Source organism: Palaemon carinicauda, chromosome 6 (assembly GCF_036898095.1).
Source record: "Palaemon carinicauda isolate YSFRI2023 chromosome 6, ASM3689809v2, whole genome shotgun sequence".
NCBI lineage: Eukaryota > Metazoa > Arthropoda > Malacostraca > Decapoda > Palaemonidae > Palaemon > Palaemon carinicauda.
Genome location: NC_090730.1, coordinates 166459590 through 166481972, shown reverse-complemented (window position 1 = coordinate 166481972; position 22383 = coordinate 166459590). Strand labels below are relative to the sequence as shown.

General features: G+C 34.2%; 1 protein-coding gene across 8 annotated transcripts in view; it reads right to left on the bottom strand.

Moving 5' to 3' along the window:
- LOC137642796 (chitin synthase chs-2-like) overlaps positions 1-22383 on the bottom strand; it is a 124519-nt gene that overhangs the window by 8931 nt on the left and 93205 nt on the right. For 5 of the 8 annotated variants that reach the window (XM_068375653.1, XM_068375660.1, XM_068375656.1 and 2 more), the window contains exons 5-22: positions 21538-21668; positions 20314-20476; positions 17769-17984; positions 17107-17278; positions 15750-15922; positions 14631-14830; positions 14163-14387; positions 13469-13709; positions 12787-13049; positions 12274-12484; positions 11824-12024; positions 11052-11278; positions 10782-10949; positions 7308-7622; positions 6239-6483; positions 5517-5650; positions 5133-5293; positions 1486-1662 (exon numbers count right to left, since the gene is read on the bottom strand). In XM_068375653.1, coding sequence (XP_068231754.1) covers positions 1486-1662; positions 5133-5293; positions 5517-5650; positions 6239-6483; positions 7308-7622; positions 10782-10949; positions 11052-11278; positions 11824-12024; positions 12274-12484; positions 12787-13049; positions 13469-13709; positions 14163-14387; positions 14631-14830; positions 15750-15922; positions 17107-17278; positions 17769-17984; positions 20314-20476; positions 21538-21668 — 3623 coding nt within the window. Of the gene's footprint in view, positions 1-1227; positions 1405-1485; positions 1663-5132; positions 5294-5516; positions 5651-6238; positions 6484-7307; positions 7623-10097; positions 10404-10781; positions 10950-11051; positions 11279-11823; positions 12025-12273; positions 12485-12786; positions 13050-13468; positions 13710-14162; positions 14388-14630; positions 14831-15749; positions 15923-17106; positions 17279-17768; positions 17985-20313; positions 20477-21537; positions 21669-22383 lie in introns of all 8 variants that reach the window. The other 3 variants (XM_068375658.1, XM_068375659.1, XM_068375657.1) reach the window with 3 other exon arrangements.

Below are 22383 nucleotides of genomic sequence, written 5' to 3'. Positions count from 1 at the left end.
TTGCGTAACCCTTTGAATAATTTTTTTTATACACAATTTTCTATACTGCACTGTAATTCCAAAAGTCCTTTATAATTGCAATACAGGACTATTGATTAAATCATATATTGAGGAATAGCACTCAGAAACTATGCCAGCATTATCAACCTAATTTGAATGCAGTAAAGCCTGAAATTTTATTTCTTCAGATATTTAGCTGAAGGATAAAAAAGCAAAGCTAAATTTAAGAGCATATTCAATATAGTTTAGAAATTAGCAAACATAAAATTCTAATTCACAGTCGTACAAAAATTATTTTTTCAGGAATAAATTTGCCACATTCAAGTTCCTCACTGAAATACAATGGACAACAGTGCTGTAATTTTTCATCTTGAACAGAAAAATCCTGGTATGTTTGTACCGGAATTTTATAGTATTTGAATTTCATCCTGTCGTATTTTAATTTTGAGTTCATAATACATACTGTATTAATGAATTAGGATTTACCACTCGTCATTACAAAATAAAACCTCATTAGCTCAGGCCTTTAATAAGGAGTTATTATTTTTCCCCACGAAAAGGATAATTGATTTATCAAAATGTTTCATCACTGTCAAATATCATATTGTACTTATTAATTGCATTTTTTTTTTTAACATGAGGCTTTGACAGGTATCAGTAGCTTTAATCTTTGCAGTTTGTTCATACCGGATATGCTTTACTTACTGTCGAATATGCTTTATAATCTCCAAGGTTTACTGTGCCTGGACAATTATAATTTTGTTCACTATCATTGACTAATATGACATTAACAGCAGCATAGTCTAAACAAAGGTTCCTGTCATGTGTTCTGACACTGTATGCTTTAGTCATTATCGCAAGGTTGAAAAGAGAATTCAGTAATGAACTTGAAAATGGTTGCAGTCATTTGAATAACATAGTCAATCTCATCAAATATCCGTTGCGTCCGTTTAGCCTGAAAGGATTCATGCTGGGTCATTGCTAGTAAGGTCATGCAGGGTCTGAAATGTTAAAGCCAGTCAACCAGTTCCAAATGCCTGAAGGTAGATGCAGGGACGGAAGAATGGACGATAGGCAACCTTCCCTTTGCCAGCTCTTTATAAAGTGCTAAAGGGCACAATGAGCTGACACAGATATTTAAGTGGAAGAGAGTAGTAGTAATTCTTAGGTGCCACAGCTAGTAGGAGAAAGGAGTGGGGATGGCATTCTGACTTTAAGCCAGTTTACCTCCTGAGTTTCTGGTATAATGGTGATGTTTTCCTTGATTCCCAGTGGCCAGTCGATGTGAAGGTTATCCTTGTTCAGTTGGAGAAGGAATACAATTAAGACAAAGAGCGCGTTCAGCATGAAGAATCCAAAGAAAGATTTGTTCCTCAGTTCCTTTAATTCCACCTCGACTTTTTTCTGTTCGGAAGACACGTGCCACACTCATCACAGACAGATTACGATTGGTTACTTAAGTCTACATGGCCTCAGCCTACCTACCTCACTGGTTTCTTCGATGAAGGTGATATTGGTCTTCACACCCAATGGCCAATCAATATGGATAGTATCTTTGTTCAACTGGAGCAGGAAGACAATAAGAACAAAGATAGCATTCATCATACTGAAGGAGAAGACAGCTATATTTCGAAGTTCCTTTAATTCTTGCTCCACTTTTTTCTACAGGTGAAGAGAGGTGGAAGAGGAAAAGGATTAGTAGAGACATGCCCAAGCCCTTGATCAAGATCTGCACCATTTCGATTCAGATCAGCCATTTATGAAGATTGTTATAAGGACAGGCAAGAAAAGTACTGATGACACTAAATAGAGTGATCAAGAAATGATACATTAACAACCATTTCCCATGAACCATAATGAAAATACAGTAACTCATCCTATCCGGTGAATGATCACATTGCTGAGGTGCACTACCTTATCTGAACTTGAAGAGACAAGTCCCTCTACTATGTACCATTAACTATAACCTCTCCGGGTGTGCGTATACAAAATACTAGGGAAGACTCTAAAAGATCACGTTTAGAAACATTAAAATGAAAGACTGCATGGTTTCCAAAGAGAAAGAGTACCTTACACTATCCCAGTAATGTAGTGAGGTTTCAACAAACTTTCCATGATACTGACTAAGTATTGGGAAAATCATGGTGTATAGTTTAATAAAAGTTTTAATATTCATAGAAATGTTGGTGACCAGTAAAATATATTTTATATTACTTATAGCGCATATATTAATACAAGATGCCGATTGTCTGAGAAACTTGAATTTACTGTATATAAATTCTCATGGTAACGAAATACTATCGTCAGTATAAGTTGTATTGTAAGTGGCATCTGTACAACACTTTAAACTTCATTGACCGCTTTTGATCCACGGCAATTCTAAAGATATTGTAAAATATGTGTCATGTGTGAAATGTTTATCTATTCTATTCATGTACATACTGTATTGTTTTATATGTACTGTATAAGTTTACAGAAGTGTTTAACTAATTCCAATATTCAATGTAAATAATATTCAAATTAGTGACTGTTCTAGTATTCTATGGGCCTATCATTTTCGACTGTACCTATTTAATTAAAGATTACTCAATAGGTAGATTATTTCTCCACAAATCTCCAGTATTTATAATGAAAAGAAACTAGTTTGACCTGAAGAGATAAAACCTAAAATTACCTAAAGTTTTTCATTCCATTTAATTTTAATCTAGATTTTCATGCTAAATCATTTGTGAAATTACCCTTGGTATTAGTTTCTCTGTCATGCATGTATGATTGCATGCAATCACTGTACTAGCGATCAATCTTTACTCAGAGTATCTTTAAGTAATGAATGAAACTTTAATATTAAACATACTGGGAATGTGTCATATGTGAGAAAACGGAAAACCCATTCTACAACTATTACTCTAAACTGCTATTTTCTAAGTTATTAATAAGTGCATGAAAAAAAAAATTGCTCCAATTGATGGTGAAAATGAAAATAATATTTACAAATAAAAAGGAAAGAGCGATATTAACTTCCGATTAGAAAAGGCCACAGTATACTGTATCCTACATATTAATCCTTTCAAACACTCAATTATTCCCCTGAAGAAAGAAGGCTTTTGAATGAACTAGTAGATGAATTGTTAAACACCAAGAGACCCTTCCATATACTCGTAAAAGAAAACGGCCCTATTGATGTAAATGAAATATTTCCCATTACCAATAACTGCAGTTATAGATCATGCAGTGACACTTATATGATACATGCATCACAGCCCGACATTAAACTGAAGTTAGCTCAAAAAGGAAAGCTTGATTGGTACCAATCCTGGAAACTCGAGACTTTCTCGTTGCTATTTGGCTCTCGGAGGTGTTGAAGCATCATTATGAGTTTTAAGTGAAAGCTGTCCCTCTTAAATTTCAATGCTAAAATCGATGAAGAAAATATATGCATAGTAATGATTCTAAACTTGGTTCATAGCATTCTTATTGACATCAATATTACATCTTACAAATCAGTATATGACTTCAAGTATATAAGCAAAATAATACAATACAGGTATGTTTAACTAAAAACTACAATATAATTAATATGTATACAGCATGGGTAAACCTGTTATAAAGTATTCTGAATTAAACGAAAAAAAAAACCACTGTAATATCATTATTTTAAAGGTTAAATTCCCCTTTCATTATTTTTGGATCATACAACATTACTGTTTTTATTACATTTTATGAAATACTTTGCAAGTGAAATTCTTCATAGTTGAAATTTCATTGGTATTAATATGTAGGTGTCATGAAATAATTTATTCTAGGAGCATGCAATAGGGAAAAAAACAAAGACTAGAACCATTATGAAATCTAGTGATGGAATCATTTTATTCTAATCTAATTCTGCTTATGAAACAAGGTTGTGCCATATAAAACACTGAATATTTATTCTACACTAATATACCCACACCTGACATCTGTATGTATAAGATATGCATCTATAGCCCCCTTCTATGATGTTAAAATCTATAAATAAAAGTACCTAGTTTTCTGACATCTTCTGTCAGCCTGTCATTCCATCACAGTAAATCCCTAAGTATAGCAACACCTTATTTGGGACTGTAATCACTTGTGGGATCAGATAATTTTGACATCCTAAATGCCTTTATCTGCCTCTTCAAACAAGAAGATTCTAGTGTATGGCTCCGTAGGGCAAGCCATATAAGGTACCATTCAGTATATGGTTCTGTATATCCACTGCTGCCTAATACTACTCAATGTTTAATAAAAATGGGGTATGCGTGTAGTCTGTGGGAGATTAATAATGTTTGGAAAAGTAATGCTATTCTTTATACCAGCAGTTTGAACTTAGTAGTTACGACACTTTTTTTTTCAAATTATGTTCTCTGACCATTTACACTAACATAGCCCAGACTATCTATTCATCCGATAGTTCTGGGTACAGTATATCTTATAAATTACTATGTTACTTGAAAAAATTGACGTGAATGATTAATTTGAAATCATACAGTAATTATGAATTACAGTATTTTAGCCACGCTGAAACCAGTTGACATTCATAAGCAGTATCTGAATGAGCATGAATATACACAATCAAATATTTCACAATACAAAATTGTACTGCCAAAATCAACTAATGTACTATAAATGTCATTGTACATTTGAAATAAGTTTGATACCCAATTTTGTAAACCTCTTGAAATACTACACGGTATTGAAATCTGTACGTGGCATTAAAATTAATGGAAGTAAATATTTAACTAAAACTTTTTCTAATAAATATGGCCACATTAATTGTAAAGGTAAGAAAACTGCATACATACCAAGTATGTAGTGGTAAAACCTAATGCTTAAAAAAATTATATTAAATCATCTATATGTACAGTACATACAAATTCATAGCAATAATTCATGGGAATGTTCTGAAAATCATCAGCTTATTATTATATGATTAGAATTCACATATTTTCATTATTATTGAAGGCTTAGGAAAATACTTTATAAATCATGAATTCCAAATTGCTTTTAACAAATTAATGTTTAAATTATGCTAATAAAGAATTAAACAGAGGCCGTAGTATTTGCTTTAGAGTTGAACTTCTATTCTAACAACAAAGTCGACACAAACATACCTGTTCATTTGCATTCTTGTCCAATGGATACAAATATTTCTCAATGAGGTCCTTGAAGAACTGCACCTCTACACCAGACATATAATCTACTTCTCCTCTTTTCAAAGCTTTGTCTTCCATCCAGTATGGATTCACAAGATCGTCTCTTTCCTCTTTCGGACCTACGTATAAATAAAAATGTTGAACCATGAAAAAATACAGGAGTCACTCGTCATACAGTACTTTTATTCCTTTAATGAGTCTGAATGTTATACTTCTAGGCATCGAGAAAAGATGGTTGTTAAAAATTATTTCTTTAATAAAATCTGAATAATTTCAAATACAAGTCTTAAATGAAATAAAAACATCCAACATTTACATTTCTGTTGTAAACTGTCAACTTACCTGACTGTTCACTTTCACTGTCACTAAATTCATCATCTAGATTTTCATTGACCGAGCCATTACCGTCTGGACGCATAGAATTACGTGGCTGAATTGTAGAGCGTCTTCGAGAACTTGGCTGTATGCCCATATGTCTGCAAGAACATGTGTAAATACTGTAATGTCTATACTGTATAGGCATAAATTTACACGAGACACTAAATCATAGAAATTATCTTGGGTCCATAAAGCAATGAATAGATTAGAAATCATATGCATAAAGATACTACTGTGTCTAGATGGTATATAGTAATTTCATAATACTGTGCTATACAGGCTTGTGGAATAATTCAGACAGGTTGAAATTATGAAAACTGATATTTTTTTAGGGGAGGACTCAGTGATCATGTTGGGTAAGAGTTCTATTGCTGTAGGATAAACTTGGGCACAACATTTTATCTTATTTCTCTTCCTCTTGTTTTTTTTGCAGTTTTTATAGTTTTTATATGAAAGATCTATTAAACGTTGGTACTGTTCTTAAAATATTTTATTTCAATGGTTCATTACCTCTCATTTAATTTATTCATTCCCTTATTTCCTTTCCTCACTGAGCTATTTTTCCCAGTTGAAGCTTTTGGGCTTATAGCATCCAGGTTTTCCAACTAAAGTTGTAGCTTAGCTAATAATAATAATAATAATAATAATAATAATAACAACAACATAATCATCTCTACAGTACTTACGATTCAATAGTTTCAAATCGTTTCTTCAGGATTTCCAAGGAGTTGGCAATACTGGCTAGTTGTTGTTGCTCATTGCTCGGCTTTGGATGTACACAACACATAAGTTTGAAAAGCCCAGCAAAAGACAATTCAATGGAGCCCTCGTCTTCATCAGCTGAAGCATCCCTATGTAGGAAGCTCAGGAATCCTTCTTTCTTCTTCATTTTCTTGGCCTCTTCTAATGCTTTACGCTCGGCTTCGAGTTCCTATGTTTAGTTATGAAGAATGTTATAAAGAGGAATTGAATGCTGAAGCGTATTATATATGTATCAGAACTACAGTATAATGATCAATAATAATACCATTATATCATAATGGAATAAAACGATGAGAGACATAAATAACTAAAAAATTAAAGCATTAGTATACAATTTCCAATAATAAATTCTCATCCTATTATAAATTATTCGTTATCATGGGTGCAGTTTAAGCAAGAATATTCTGAATACTGTTTATGATATGGGTAAAAGGTATTGCATCATATTCTTAAATTAGCACTACATGCTACTGAGCTTAAAATTTTGAACAGATATAAAACATACGTCCCATGGACGCAACTGTGCACCCATATATTTCTTTGTAATTAAAACCATTACAGCTTCAATGAAAATGTTCTGATTAAAAGTTAGAAGGTTATTCTTTATTTTATTATAAACTAAGATTATTTTCCTTACTGAAATGTCCAATCATAATTGCCTTTCCAATAATAAATAATCCGATTTCAAGAGTAAAAGAGTAACCCCATATCGCTACCTCATTGCAAGAGGGTCGTAACTCCAAATTTGCTAGTTTTGAGTTATATGGTGTACAAGATTGCCGAATTGATTCTGCATCTTTTGGTAAAAGTCGTAAATCTAGGTGAATTAGCGGCCGAGAGATGGCACTAAGAAGATTGTGAAACATGATCAAATTCATAGGACTTAGCAACTTTCAAATGCGTCTCCTGAAAAATCAGGAATTTGGAGTTACGACCCTCTTGCAATGAGGTAGCGATATATTCAACTTGATCAGCAAAAACAGAATATTGTACCTCTCTGGTCTTTTTCCTCATTTTAGCTGCAACTTCTCGCGTTCCCCACGAGACATTATTGAGATTGAAACAAGAATAGACCACCAGCAGAAGATACATAGATGGAACAAGCAAGTAATAGACCAGTCCGCATGGGAGGCAAAGGATTTCTTTCGGATGCATTAATCCTGTTATTACAAAAGATCCAGAGGTTGCCAAAAAGAATATAGATGTTGGTGTATCCCAGCCCTCCTCTGCAAACTGTAGCATCATGCCCACTATGACAACAATCATCACCAAGGCATAACCAGCCGAAAGGATGTAGGCAAAGGAAATCTGCATGCAATTGTAATTATACCAAAGGTTAGTAAGTGTAATAAGAACAAAATTTTAAGATTATGTTATTCCTTTACACACCTGATGTTCATATTACTTTTCTCTTTATGCTCGGTTTTATTGACACTTTCATTACTTTTATACATCAGTGGCTGACATTAACCATTAGAATATCCTATTACTTCACTAGAGGCTTAAGTCTTTTGAAGGGAAGAAAAACAGGAAACTTTTTAGTAGTTTTATGGGTACAATAAATGTTGATGAAACTGAGCTTTCCGAGAGAAACAATACGAATAACAGGGAAGATTCATAGAGATAATTATAAACCTATAACTAAACATGCATTAAAATAAGCCTATTTAGTTTTAAAATGGGTTATTTAGCATCAGGGGAGCAGTATTCTAAACTTCACATTACTATACAATATACTGTACTGTAGTGTAGTAAAATCTCTCTTGACTGCTGAAGGCATGGATACTTTAACACATGCTCATAACAAACTACTTTTAATTTTGTTACATAGTAATAAGACTTCAACAGATGTCGGTTATGTTTGTGCTGTAAATGTACTTGAACTAGTATTATGTACTGTTATTTCAGTGTGGCTTTAACAGAAAAAAAATAGTAAAATTTCAGTTTAACTTTTAGTTCCATAACACAGAAAAATGGGGAGCAAGAAATTTTTGTTTACAAGGGGAAGAATAAAAGAAAAAGATAAAAAAATCAATACATCTTAGGTATGAAATGATATTAATTTTACATTAAAAAGATAACTAATTTACTAAAGCTTAACCAAAGGATTTATTCTTAAACAAGAGATTATAACTGAAGCACTAGAAATTTGAACTCGGACAATGAGTATGAAGCAGAAAGCAGAGTCACTGGAAGCAAAGGGGATTCGGGAAAGAATCTTTAATTGAGTCAGTAGTGTACTGGACCAGGTAATGCACATTGTCAGCAGTACATACATACATATACCAAGGCACTTCCCCCAATTTTGGGGGGAGCCGACATCAACAAATGAAACAAAAACAAAAAGGGGACCTTTACTCTCTACATTCCTCCAGCCTAACAAGGGACTCAACCAAGTTCAGCTGGTACTGCTAGGGGTGCCACAGCCCACCCTCCCACATTATCCACCACAGATGAAGCTTCATAATGCTGAATCCCCTACTGCTGCTACCTCCGCGGTCATCTAAGGCATCGGAGGCAGCAGCAGGGCCTACCAGAACTGCGTCACAATCGCTCGCCATTCATTCCTATTTCTAGCACGCTCTCTTGCCTCTCTCACATCTATCCTCCTATCACCCAGAGCTTCCTTCACTCCATCCATCCACCCAAACCTTGGCCTTCCTCTTGTACTTCTCCCATCAACTCTTGCATTCATCACCTTCTTTAGCAGACAGCCATTTTCCATTCTCTCAACATGGCCAAACCACCCCAACACATTCCAGCTGCTTTTTGCTCAGTGTAATAAGTCAAACTATTTCCAATCACAGCACACATCATGGATTTAACCTGGTCAGTAATTGGATTCTTTAACCTTGCATGATAGAAAATTGAGGCCTAATTAAAATATTGTCTACATTACTTTTTTGGCAAGTAATGTACTCGACTCCGCTCATGTCAAACCCATCTAAATTTTTAGACCTTAGTCTATTTTCGAGTAATTAGATACAAAATTCTATGTAATGGAATCTTCCCAACATGCTCCAACAATAAAACTTAGTATTTTTAGTCAAATCTTTCAAAATCTTTGTATTTTCCTTGTGAGATCCCATTCAGTTGGTTTGACGAATATGAAAAAATATATTGCTCAAAATTCTCAAAACTTAATTCTTTCAGTTTATTCTCATTAATTTTGACCTAATTTTCTAATGAGCAGGGTCTCATATATAGAATTTTTTGGTTCCAGAGATTTTTTTATGTTATAGAAATAACTGTACAGTATAGCTGGTTCATTTTATGAGAAAAAAATGGAACTACAATGAGCTGATGATTGGTGTTGTGTGTAATCAATTCTTTAAGGTACAACAAGTATTTTAAGTACACTGAATATGAGTAAATTATACATAGTAGTTAAAATATTAAGCAGAAAAGTATAGACAACACAAGATGAATGCAGACTGGAGAGACTATGCAAGAGAAAGACTTAGCACATAATTTACACATACAGTATACTGTACTGCATTAGATAAATGTTACTGTAGAATCATGCAGTACATTCAACCTGAAAAAAAAAACATTTAGATTTTGCACTACAAGCTTCACTGCTTTTGCATGCATTTTCTGTGTCTAAATAACTAAACAACATTCAGATGCAACTCCTATGGGGTTAAAGATAAGCATCCTAGTAAACAAGAGTAAAACTAACCGCTTCCTGACATTTTGTGAAATGCCTGTTCCCTCCACCAATACGTTCGTAACAGCTAACCTCATGCCCATGTTCGCGTACAAACTAACATTTGTACAAACCTTTTTGGTCTTCTTTGTGGCTATTTCTCTTGTACCCCAAGAGACATTGTTGAGATTGATAAGGGAATAGATGATCAAGAGGAGGTACATAGATGGAATGGACAACAGATACAATAGACCAGGGATAATACACTTAAACTCTTGAGGATGCATACAAGCAGCTATGAAGAAGCTGCCACTCAATGCTATCAAGAAAATGGCAGACGGAGAACCAATGCCGTCCTCGCCTAACTGGAGAGTTGTACCAACGATGACAGCCATCATAATGAGTGCATAAGAAGCAGACAAGATCTGGGCTACCACTAACTGTTTCCATTTAAACAAATGATGAAATGTACCACAGTTTTCCCACACACAAACATACCATGGAAAAGACAGAAAAACATAACATACATTAATGAAAACATTGACAAAAACAAACAAATAAAACAAGGCTTTGATAACATAGCATGTTCAATTTAACTATACTGATACTCAGCAGAAATTAACATGGAGTCAAATTCTATATATGTTAGTTTAATCTATTACAGTAAAGTTATCTGAAACTTGTATTATGTAACTGAAACAAAAGTTAATATGCTAAAAAAAATTTCCATCATTAATAACATTGGTTTTCAAGTAATATTAAGTACAGTACTATATATATATCAACTACTGATTGCTGATTTAAATTGCATACTTTACCTGAATGTCAGACTTCAGTGTGAAACAAACAACCATGAAGAGGAAAATAGGAATGATGTTGTACTGGAACGAAAGCCAGTTACCGATACGGAAAGCAGCGACAAAAGCACCCACCAACATAAGGAAGATTGTGCCTGGGCCAAGAATTGTACCAGCCATCAACATAGTCTGAAAAGGTAAAACGTATTTTTAGAAAACATCACAAGCAGGTTCATATTTGTTAGACAGTTCACTAGTAAACAATTTGTGTAGCTTTGAGAGTATGCCTACCTGATAGAAAATGTATGGGAGGGAGATATTGTCATTGACTTGAACTGTTCTTTTATAGTCCTGCAACAAATCCATGATGTTAGCCATGGTTGAGGGCACCCATCGTCGACGTTGGTTGTAGAATTCTGAAAAACCTTCAGGAGCGTGAGTGTAGGCATCTGAGGCAGCACTGTATTCTACTCGATATCCTCTCTGAAGCAATAGTGTGCAAAGCCATCGATCCTCTCCTGTACAGAAAAAATATAAAACAGTTCTGCATTAAACAATGATTCTTTAATTACCTATATTAAGAAATCAATTTATTCAAAACCTAAGTAACATATTTCACAAGTGAAAATACTAAAACTACATCCCTAGTTGTGGCCTGATTGGTAACGTCTCTGTCTGGTGTTTGCCAGACTGGGGTTCGAGTCCCGCTCAGACTCGTTAGTGCAATTAGTGTCTGCAACCTTACCATCCTAGTGAGCTAAGGTTGGGGGGTTTGGGGGAGCCTATAGGTCTATCTGCTGAGTCATCTGCAGCCACTGCCTGGCCCTCACTGGTCCTAGCTTGGGTGGAGAGGAGGCTTGGGCGCTGATCATATAATACATGGTCAGTCTCTAGGGCATTGACGAGATTGCTAGGGCAATGTCACTGTCCCTTGCCTCTGCCATTCATGAGCGACCTTTAAAAGGTAAGCTATGTATATGATAATACAATATCTTTTCTTCTTTAACATTTTGTTGTTGAAGATTTAAGATATTTATCAAAGTTAAACTGACGACTCACTTACCCTGATCGTACTGTACATAATGGCGAGCCTGGCTGGATTTCAATGTGTATCTGGCCATAACATTATCATCCATAAGAGCTTTTCCACGGAAAAGTGAGAAACATCCGGGACTACAGAGCACACAACCAATCATATGTTCAGTTGCCTTTTGCAGCCAATGACCAATAGCATACTCGAACATCTGGTACCACACCATAAGACCTGTATATTTGGAGTAAAGAATTGTTAAGTAAATGAAGCTCATAAAAATAGAAAAGACAAGATCTTATTTGAACTAGAAAATAGCTTTTCCATTGCGATGCTTTCTCTTTTCATAAAAATGCAAACTAAATAAAAAAAAAAAGTCTTTACAGAATTATAAATGATTGAAATATTACTTGAAAGTCATGACTAGAAGGTCAAACTCTACAATTAGCTAATATCTAATGAAAAAAAGACTTCCTGACTTACCAGAACCGACAGGATGAATACGTCCACAGGCAGCACCCAGGTTAGTGTTCTTTTTCATAAGATCGACCAAAAGTGCGACAGCACTTGGAGTAAAATCAATATCTCCATCTAGTGTGAGAAGGAAGGTGTTCTCGGCAATTACTTCTTTTCTGTCCACCGATATGGGCTGGTCCATTAATTTGAATCCAAGTAAATAGTACATGTACATAACCTGTAATCATGTTTGATATAAATTAGATAAGTTTTAGGTATGGGAGAAATTTATTCATGAGTAGTTTTTAAAAAGAATTTAAGGGTGACTAGTTTATACAGGAATCTAAAGGTTAGAGTATAGAAGCAATTCAATGTTAGGTTAAATTACATTATTAGCCATTTCTTAATGCAAGTTAAACACTGTTCTATCAAATTATGGACATAACGTAATGTAGTGTAAGTAAATGTACCATAATGAAAGACATATACTACATTTTGGTAATTAGAATTCCTTCCTCCTTCAGGCTATTGTTTCATTACCTGGCTCCATCTCTTCTTGTGCCTAATTTTAGACTTGTCTTTCAAATGAGCAACAATCTTCGTCTTTCCAGGAAGCGTCCAGACAAGGCGTCCTCCGTAGGGTGCGGGGAATTTCTTGGGTGGTCTAATACGAATGTTCGTCTGATGAACGTGGGTTGCAGCATCATCCATTAAGGTCACCAGTAGCTTTACAAACTGATTAACTACGTTCTCATCTTCATTTTCATCGGATATTTCAAAGGCGTCATCAAAGAAAATGTGAGCTGAAAAAGGGAAAATAATAAGCAATCATTTTTGTGAGCTTAACTGGAAAATATGTTGCTATGAAAGGTATCAAACATTACTTATGTCTACTAGAGAAAATATAAAAAATAATACAGTAAAGTGTAGTATTTGCCTTTGAAATCTTTGTTGAATGGCACTCATGAAAATTCAATGAAGTTATAATATACAGTATTTGAAATGACAACTACTGGAGTCATTAAGATTTATTGCTATACAACGGCTAATAAAATTAATTTTCCTTATGGCTACGATGAACAAAAAAAATCCTATCTTTAAAAATTGAAGGTAACATTTAGACTAGAAACAATAGGCAAATCTGACAGTGCCGTAGTAACTACCTTTTCAACGAAAATTAAAAAACATTTAGTCCAATAATGGAATACTTCCGAGCACTCACTTTCGAATTCATAGTAATCAAGATCAACAATCTTGAGGTACTTCTGAGCCACACGACGAGCAGACTGATCTTCATCCATCCTAAGGATACTCTTCAACATCTCCATCATCTCTTCTTCGTTCTCATGCCACATAGTGGCCGTTGCATAGATGCGAACGATGTGATCCGAGGACTTCGTTTTTGCGTTGTTTGTGTTGGACGAATCCGTGTGGATGGATATTGTCTCGTAATACTGTGACACCTAGTGGTAGAAAACAGTGTTACCACAAATATAAGAAAATAATCAAGTAACAGTTCCAATCTAATATAAATGAGTTTACTACAGGTACTGTTTAGATTTCAGTCCATGTAATTGAAATTCATATAGAATGAAATACAGTATACTGTACTTTATCAGCATATAGTAACACCAATATACCGTAACCCATATTCACATTCACCCTGAGAATATTAAAGGAAAATAAACTTTATTTTGAAAATATATAGTACAAGTGTCAATCTTAATATATCTTTTCAAAGTCTCATTTCTTGTACCAATGAATAAAACTACTTTATGTCAAAACCAATGAATAAAACTACTTTATGTCAAAGTAAAATCATCTGTATACTATATGGGCAACAATTACAGTCAACATGATTATCATAAATTAGTGATACTATCAATAAGATTTGCTTTTATGCACACGTTGTTTACCTCATTTTCATGTTCATCCGGGTTAAGATTCAATTCCTCCGTCTTGACGTCCCCTTCGTCATCTCTGCGACGGTTGAGGGCAAGTGACTGATCAATCAACAAGGAGTTGTACATCGGAGAGACGAACAACTTCTCGGTCGATGCGAGACGTTCACACTTTGGAGTCCAGATGTGCAGCGTGATCCATGTTTGTGATAATAACCAAAATAGCCATATCCAAGCATACTGTAAAAAAAAATTGAATTTAGATGCTGATATTTTTTGGTCTATTAGCAAGTTATCTTAAGCCGGAAAATAGATAATCCATTCAAAACTTTGCTGTTATACTGTAGTTATGGTTTTAAAACTTGAAAAAGCCCCTAGTAGGTATTTAAAAATAAAAGGTATAGCATTTATTCACGAGAGGAACTAAATCTAGTCAAAGTACTCTTAGCTAATCAGCTAAGTTATAACATAAACTATACTCACATCATTATTTAGGAAATCTCGTAGAATATCGCCATTTTTGCACTCCCAGAACAGGTAGGTTGGCATATAGGCAAAAGAGCAGACATTCTCGTATCTTAATCCACAAGCGGTGATAAGAAGAGAAATTGACACAGGAATTGTCAGGTTCACAGGGAATGCAAAGCTGAAACCCTGAATGCAGATTTTGCAAGCAAATTTACCTGTTGAAGGAATAAGAAAAAAAAAATTAAATTTAATGACATATTGCTTTTAGCTTTTATCAAAATATAAAATCAATGCCTTGAAGATAAAAAATATTTTTCCATGCAGGCCCGTAGGTTATATCTAACTTATCCTACCCCTTAGAGGATTAGACTGGGTAAAGTCTGTTTAGAGTGCGGATATCTATGGTTATCTTAGGATACATCCCTGATTGTGCACGATATCTTCGGATAGTCGTTTCCGGGGGTTGGAACCCCGTGGTACCTGACAGTAATTCTCTTGTAATATCAATCGCAGAAAAATTATACTGTAGAAGTTGCCAGAAGGAACTTCCATCAGGACAACATGGCTCGAGCCCAAAAATAGATTTTACCTACGTCAAAATCCCTTTTATTTGCCTTGAATCACCCTAAATGCTTTAGATCCTCAAAGGAAGCAAAAAAAAAAAAAATATAAATAAATAAATAAAACAAAAAGGAAGTAAAGTAGTATTGTGCAATAGTCAGCAGATTCCTCTCCCAGCCCTCAAACACCAAAATGCATCAACACTCTAGTCCTACAAGTAAAGATTGACACACATCTTCTGTTTGGCTTTGAGATACATCTCTGCTGCTTACAGAGTGAAAAAATTGGCTGTCTTGTATTTCTTTTATGAAGTTATTCAAGTTCCTGATGAAAATGCAACAAGACGATCATCATTATTACTAGCCAAGCTACAACCCTAGCTGGAAAAGCAGGATGCTAAAAGTCCAAGGGCTCCAACAGGGAAAAATAGCCCAGTGAGGAAATGAAATAAGGACATAAACTACAAGAATTAAGATAACATATTACAAAAACAGTACTCATAACTATAAATGAATTTTAGAGCAATAAAATCAAGTACGCAGTTTAAACCTGGTTAAAATAATAATTGCTTACCAAAAATGTAGCACATCCAAGCAGTAAAGACTTGGACCAGGAAGACGTAGATGGGAGTCCCCGGTTGCGAGTCAATGGATATAATTTCGCTTAATGGAGTGACTTCATTTATATCAGGGATGGTATTGGCTGAGATTACCTCTCGAACCTCTGTGAAGTTGATCTTGTGCGCACTGTAAAAGTTGGGAAATGTCAGAAAGAAAATAATTTTTTATGATGCTTTTAAAGCATAAGATTCTCTAGTCCTAATTTACACAAGGTGCCGGTTTAGTATGTGGCCTACCTTTTTTATTCTGGTTTAGTATGTGGCCTACCTTTTTTATTCTGGTTTAGTATGTGGCCTACCTTTTTTATTCTGGTTTAGTATGTGCCGTACCTTTTTAATTCTGGTTTAGTATATGGCCTGCCTTTTTTATTCTGGTTTAGTATGTGGCCTACCTGGCTTGTTAGGTTAGGTTAGGTTGGGTTAGGTTGGGCCACATACTAAAACATATAGAATTTCGTAGGCCATATTCGAAAGGTAAGCCTCATACTAAACCGGCACCAAGTGACCTTAATTAATTCATAAGTACTTCATAATGATGTATAAAGTTACTCATATAATTTCATAAGTCCAGATTACTAGAATGTTCCAAATTACAAAGTTGCCATAGGCCTAATATCAATTATATCATTTCTAGTATAAGGTATAATTTTTACCTACGGCAGTAAGCCTATATTCTCTCAAAAGCCTTAGTTACTCATATACAGTACTTTCATAATTCCAGATTACAAGAATATTCCAAATAAAAAAATATATAATTTCTCTCTCTCTCTCTCTCTCTCTCTCTCTCTCTCTCTCTCTCTCTCTCTCTCTCTCTCTCTCTCTCTCTCTCTCTCTCTCTCTCTCTATATATATATATATATATATATATATACATATATATATATATATATATATATATATATATATATATATATATATATATATATATATATATATATATATATACATATATATATATATATACATATATATATATATATATATATATATATATATATATATATATATATATATATACATATTATATATATATATATATACATATTTTATATATATATATATATATATATATATATATATATATATATATATATATATAGACAAACACACACACACCCACACACACACATATATATATATATATATATATATATATATATATATATATATATATAGACAAACACACACACACCCACACACACACATATATATATATATATATATATATATATATATATATATATATATATATATATATATATATATATATATATATATATATATATATATATATATTCAAATAATCCTCACTTGAAAGCATCTCCGAGTTCGAATATGGTGCTGAAATGTTGCAGGCGAGTTCCCATACAGATGACCATCATACCGAAAAAGACCAGACATTTCCACAGGGACACGAAAATGTAGCAGAAATATCTCGTTTTCCAAAGCCGTTCCTTGATGCCTCCAAAGTATTTCATGATTGCTGGAAATTTTAATACATCTTGCTTATAATGCTAAATTTAATGCTAATTTTAAATATATCTTGCTTATCAAACTGTTCTAAGTAATGTGATAGGAATTATAATCATTATCATTAATTTTTATTTCATGATTGCTGAAAATATTATCAAATTTCTTACAATATTATCCTAAGTAATATAATTATAATCATAATTATTATTATTATTATTATTATTATTATTATTATTATTATAACCATTATTAATAATAATATTATTATTATTATGATTATCATTATCAATTTCTTTATAAAAGAAACATACTAATTTTTTAATACTATCCTAAGTAATACGACAATTATAATCAATATTATCATTAATGTATCTATAAAAGAAACAATATATTTGTTTCCATAAAAAAAAACATTTATTCATTCATACTAAACAAATCTAACGACTGTATATCATCTGAAATGAATTTTAAAAGGTAAATTTGAATATCAAAATACTCACAGAATTTCGAGTGGCGATCCACATAGTTCTCCCACCATCCGAAGGACGTGAGGAAGATTGCGAAGGGAATGATCCAAACCGTATAATTATCAGGGTTCTTGTTGTACTCTACGATTGGCCAGACGAAGAAGCCTGTGAGTTGGCAAGCCAGTGCTACCAAGTCCATTATCACCTTCAGAGCAACGTGGGATTCTTTTTTCGTTCTTGACAGAAGACCTGTTGGAGGAATGGCTATTTAGTTGAAAAGTACTACATAATTAGGACAGAAGGCCTGTTGGAGGATTGGCTATTTAGTTGAAAAGTACTACATAATTAGGACAGAAGGCCTGTTGGAGGAATGGCTATTTAGTTGAAAAGTACTACATAATTAGGACAGAAGGCCTGTTGGAGGATTGGCTATTTAGTTGAAAAGTACTACATAATTAGGACAGAAGACCTGTTGGAGGAATGGCTATTTAGTTGAAAAGTACTACATAATTAGGACAGAAGGCCTGTTGGAGGATTGGCTATTTAGTTGAAAAGTACTACAAAATTAGGACTAGACCTGTTGGAGGAATGGCTATTTAATTGAAAGGTACAAGCAAAATTGATACAGACGGTCTGTTGGAGGATTGGCTACTTGGTTGGAAAGTACAAGCAAAAATAGGTCAGAAGACCTGTTGGAGGATTGGCTACTTGGTTGGAAAGTACAAGCAAAATTAGGTCAGAACACCTGTTGGAGGATTGGCTACTTGGTTGGAAAGTACAACCAAATTAGGACAGAAGGCCTGTTGGAGGAATGGCTATTTAGTTGAAAAGTACTGCAAAATCAGGACAGATGGCCTGTTGGAGGATTGGCTACTTGGTTGAAAAGTACAAGCAAAATTAGGACAGAAGACTTGTTGGAGGAATGGCTACCTCGTTGAAAAGAACAAGCAAAATTAGAACAGAAGACCCGTTGGAGGAATGGCTACTTGGTTGAAAAGTACAAGCAAAATTAGGACAGAAGACCTGTTGGAGGAATGGCTACCTCGTTGAAAAGTACAAGCAAAATTAGGACAGAAGACCTGTTGGAGGAATGGCTACCTCGTTGAAAAGTACAAGCAAAATTAGGACAGAAGACTTGTTGGAGGAATGGCTACCTCGTTGAAAAGTACAAGCAAAATTAGAACAGAAGACCCGTTGGAGGAATGGCTACTTGGTTGAAAAGTAAAAGCAAAATTAGGACAGAAGACCTGTTGGAGGAATGGCTACCTCGTTGAAAAGTACAAGCAAAATTAGGACAGAAGACCTGTTGGAGGAATGGCTACCTCGTTGAAAAGTACAAGCAAAATTAGAACAGAAGACCCGTTGGAGGAATGGCTACTTGGTTGGAAAATACAAACAAAATTAGGACAGAAGACCCGTTGGAGGATTGGCTACTTGGTTGGAAACTACAAGCAAAATTAGGACAGAAGACCTGTTGGAGGTATGGCTACTTAATTGAAAAGTACAAGCAAAATTAGGACAGAAAACCTGTTGGAGGAATGGCTACTTGGTTGGAAAATACAAACGAAATTAGGACAGAAGACCTGTTGGAGGAATGGCTACTTGGTTGGAAAATACAAAAAAAAAAAAAAAAAAAAAATTTAGGACAGATCTGTCGGAGGAATGGCTACTTAATTGAAAAGTACAAGCAAAATTAGGACAGAAGACCCTTTGGAGGAATGGCTACTTGGTTGGAAACTACAAGCAAAATTAGGGCAGAAGACCCATTGGAGGAATGGCTACTTAATTGAAAAGTACAAGCAAATTTAGGACAGTTAGTGAAACTAAACACAGGTATAGGTACGTTGCAAAATCCTAGCATGGATCTAGTTGTATCTATAAGTAGGACAATGCACATGAAAGAATTAATAAGTCTAAACTGACCACAATAGGTTGCCAAACCTGATGATAGCAAGGTGCTATCCTAGCTAATTTCAAGGTAAAATTGGATACAAGTAAATATTGAGAATTTCATCAATAATTTAGTTATGGTACAGGTAAAATAAGCTTAATTGCAATAATAAAATAAGCTTAGAAGCTTTGCACCTATCTATAAGGCGATAGTGTCCGCAAACTTATTTTGCGGAGTGAGCAACCAGGAAGAAGGACAGATACACTTTGTAAATGGGTATTGTAGGCCTAGTTCGGTTTCCATGTTTAAAAAGGCCAGAATAAAGAATTTCTTCAGTGATAATTCTACTCCATTAAGTAAGTCCCATGTATTTTCAAATAATAAGATTAATGGATCAGAAAGAGAATTTAAAATAGTAATGAGTAAAACAGAATATGCCAAAGGTCTTTATTTTTCCCCTACTTATGTAGGCCAGCAAAAACTAGAATAAGCCCGATTATTATTATTATTATTATTATTATTATTATTATTATTATTATTATTATTATTATTATTATTATTATCTAAGCTACAACCCTAGCGGGAAAATCAGGATGTTATAAGCCCAAGGCCTCCAACGGGGGAAAATATCTCAGAAAACAGTAAAATGATAAAAAGCATTTGCTAGTCCTATAGACCTAGACTTACCAAAAAGACCAGGGATAAAAGCGACGCAGTTGGTAAGCATAGCGCCCTTGATGACGTCGAGGTCTGGCAGGACCATGTACATGAGCAGGGATGTCCCCAGGGCGTGGAAGGTTTCGAAAACTAACACCCAGAAGAAGTCGCCGAAGAAGGGTTTCTTCCATGACTGCAGGAGAGAAAAAAACATTAATTATTATTATTATTATTATTATTATTACTTGCTAGGCTACAACACTATTTGGAAACACAGGATGCTATAAGCCTAGGAGCTCCAACAGGGAAAATAGCCCAGTGAGGAAAGGAAACTTAAGGAAAAGTAAAATATTTCAAGAAGAGTAACATTAAGTTAAATATCTCCTATATAAACTATAAAAATTTGGGATTAATACTAAAAGGGCTATAAAAAAAGACTAGAAGTGCTTAAAAGGCTAGAAAAGGGATAAAAGTCTTTAAAAAGGCTAAAAAAGGGATAAAAGGCTATAAAAAGGATAGAAAATGCTAAAATGACTGGAAGAGTGCAAAACGGCTATAAAAGCGCTGAAAAGCTATGAAAAGGATAGAAAGTGCTAATATTCTAGAATAGTGGTGAAAGGCTATAAAATGGATAGACAGGCGCTAAAAGGCTATAAAAAGGACAGAAAAGTGCTAAAACGCTATAAAAAGGACAGAAAAGTGCTAAAACGTTACCAAAAAAGGACAGAAAAGTCCTAAAACGCTAAAAAATAAAGGATAGAAAGGTGCTACAAGGCTAAAAAAAAGCTAGAAAAGTACTAAAATGCTATAAAAGGGTAGAATAGTGCTAAAAGGCTAAAAGTGCTAAAATGCTATAATAAGGCTAAAAGGCTATAAAATGGCTATAAAAGTGCTAAGAGGATTTAAAGGCAAGAAAAGTACTAGTAAGACTATAAACAGGATTGAAAAGTGTTACTAGGGCTAGAAAAGTGTTATTAAGGCTAGAAAAGTGCTAGAAACGTACAAAAGAACTATAAAAAGTCTATAAAAGAACCAAAATCCTTGATGATTTTTGGCATCAACAAAAATGTTACAACCCAACTTTTATTCTTTGAGCATCATACTATTAATCCCAAACATAAAATACTAACATTTACTTTACTTTCAAAGCTGTTTTTTTCTGGTCATATCCCACATGGAAATGATTAAAGGTTTATATGTTGAGAATTCTAAGTATGAAGAATAAGTGTAATAAATGGCGCAGAGATTTCTTACCTTGAACACACACATACGCGTCGATCTGAACCAAGTGCCCAGTTCAGGCACGATGAAACAAAAGAGGATCATCCACGCCCAGACGACGTTTTCTTCTTCGGGGATTTTGGCTCTAAATTTTTTCTCGTTTACTGTAAGCAAAAGAAAAACACGGATTAATACAACATTAACAACAACAAGAACAAGAACAACAACAATAACATCAACAAGAACAACAGTAATAAAATAGTAGTGGAGGAATGTTGGCCAGAATTTTTTCTCGTTTACTGTAAGCAAAAGAAAAATACGGGTTAATATAACAACAACAACAACAGCAGCAAGAACAACAACAACAGCAGCAAGAACAACAACAACAACAGCAAGAACAACAACAACACAACAACAACAACAGTAATAAAATAGCAGTGAAGGTGTGTTGGCCAGAGCACCAGACACCCGTTGAGATACTACATTTACATTATTATTATTATTATTATTATTATTATTATTAGCCAAGCTACAACCCTAGTTGGAAAAGCAAGATGCTATGAGCCCAAGGGCTCCAACAGGGAAAAATAGCCCAGTGAGGAAAGGAAATAAGGTAATAAATAAATGATGAAAACAAGTTAACAATAAATCATTCTACAAACAGTGACGACGTCAAAACAGATATGTCATATATAAACTATAAAAAAAACTTATGTCAGCCTGTTCAACATAAAAACATTTGCTGCAACTTTGAACTTTTGAAGTTCTACTGATTCAACCACCCGATTAGGAAGATTTGGGTACTCTGATTGGCCAGGTAGTATTACAGTGGATGCCTCTCTCTGGTTAAGACTCATTTTTCTTTGCCTATATATACAC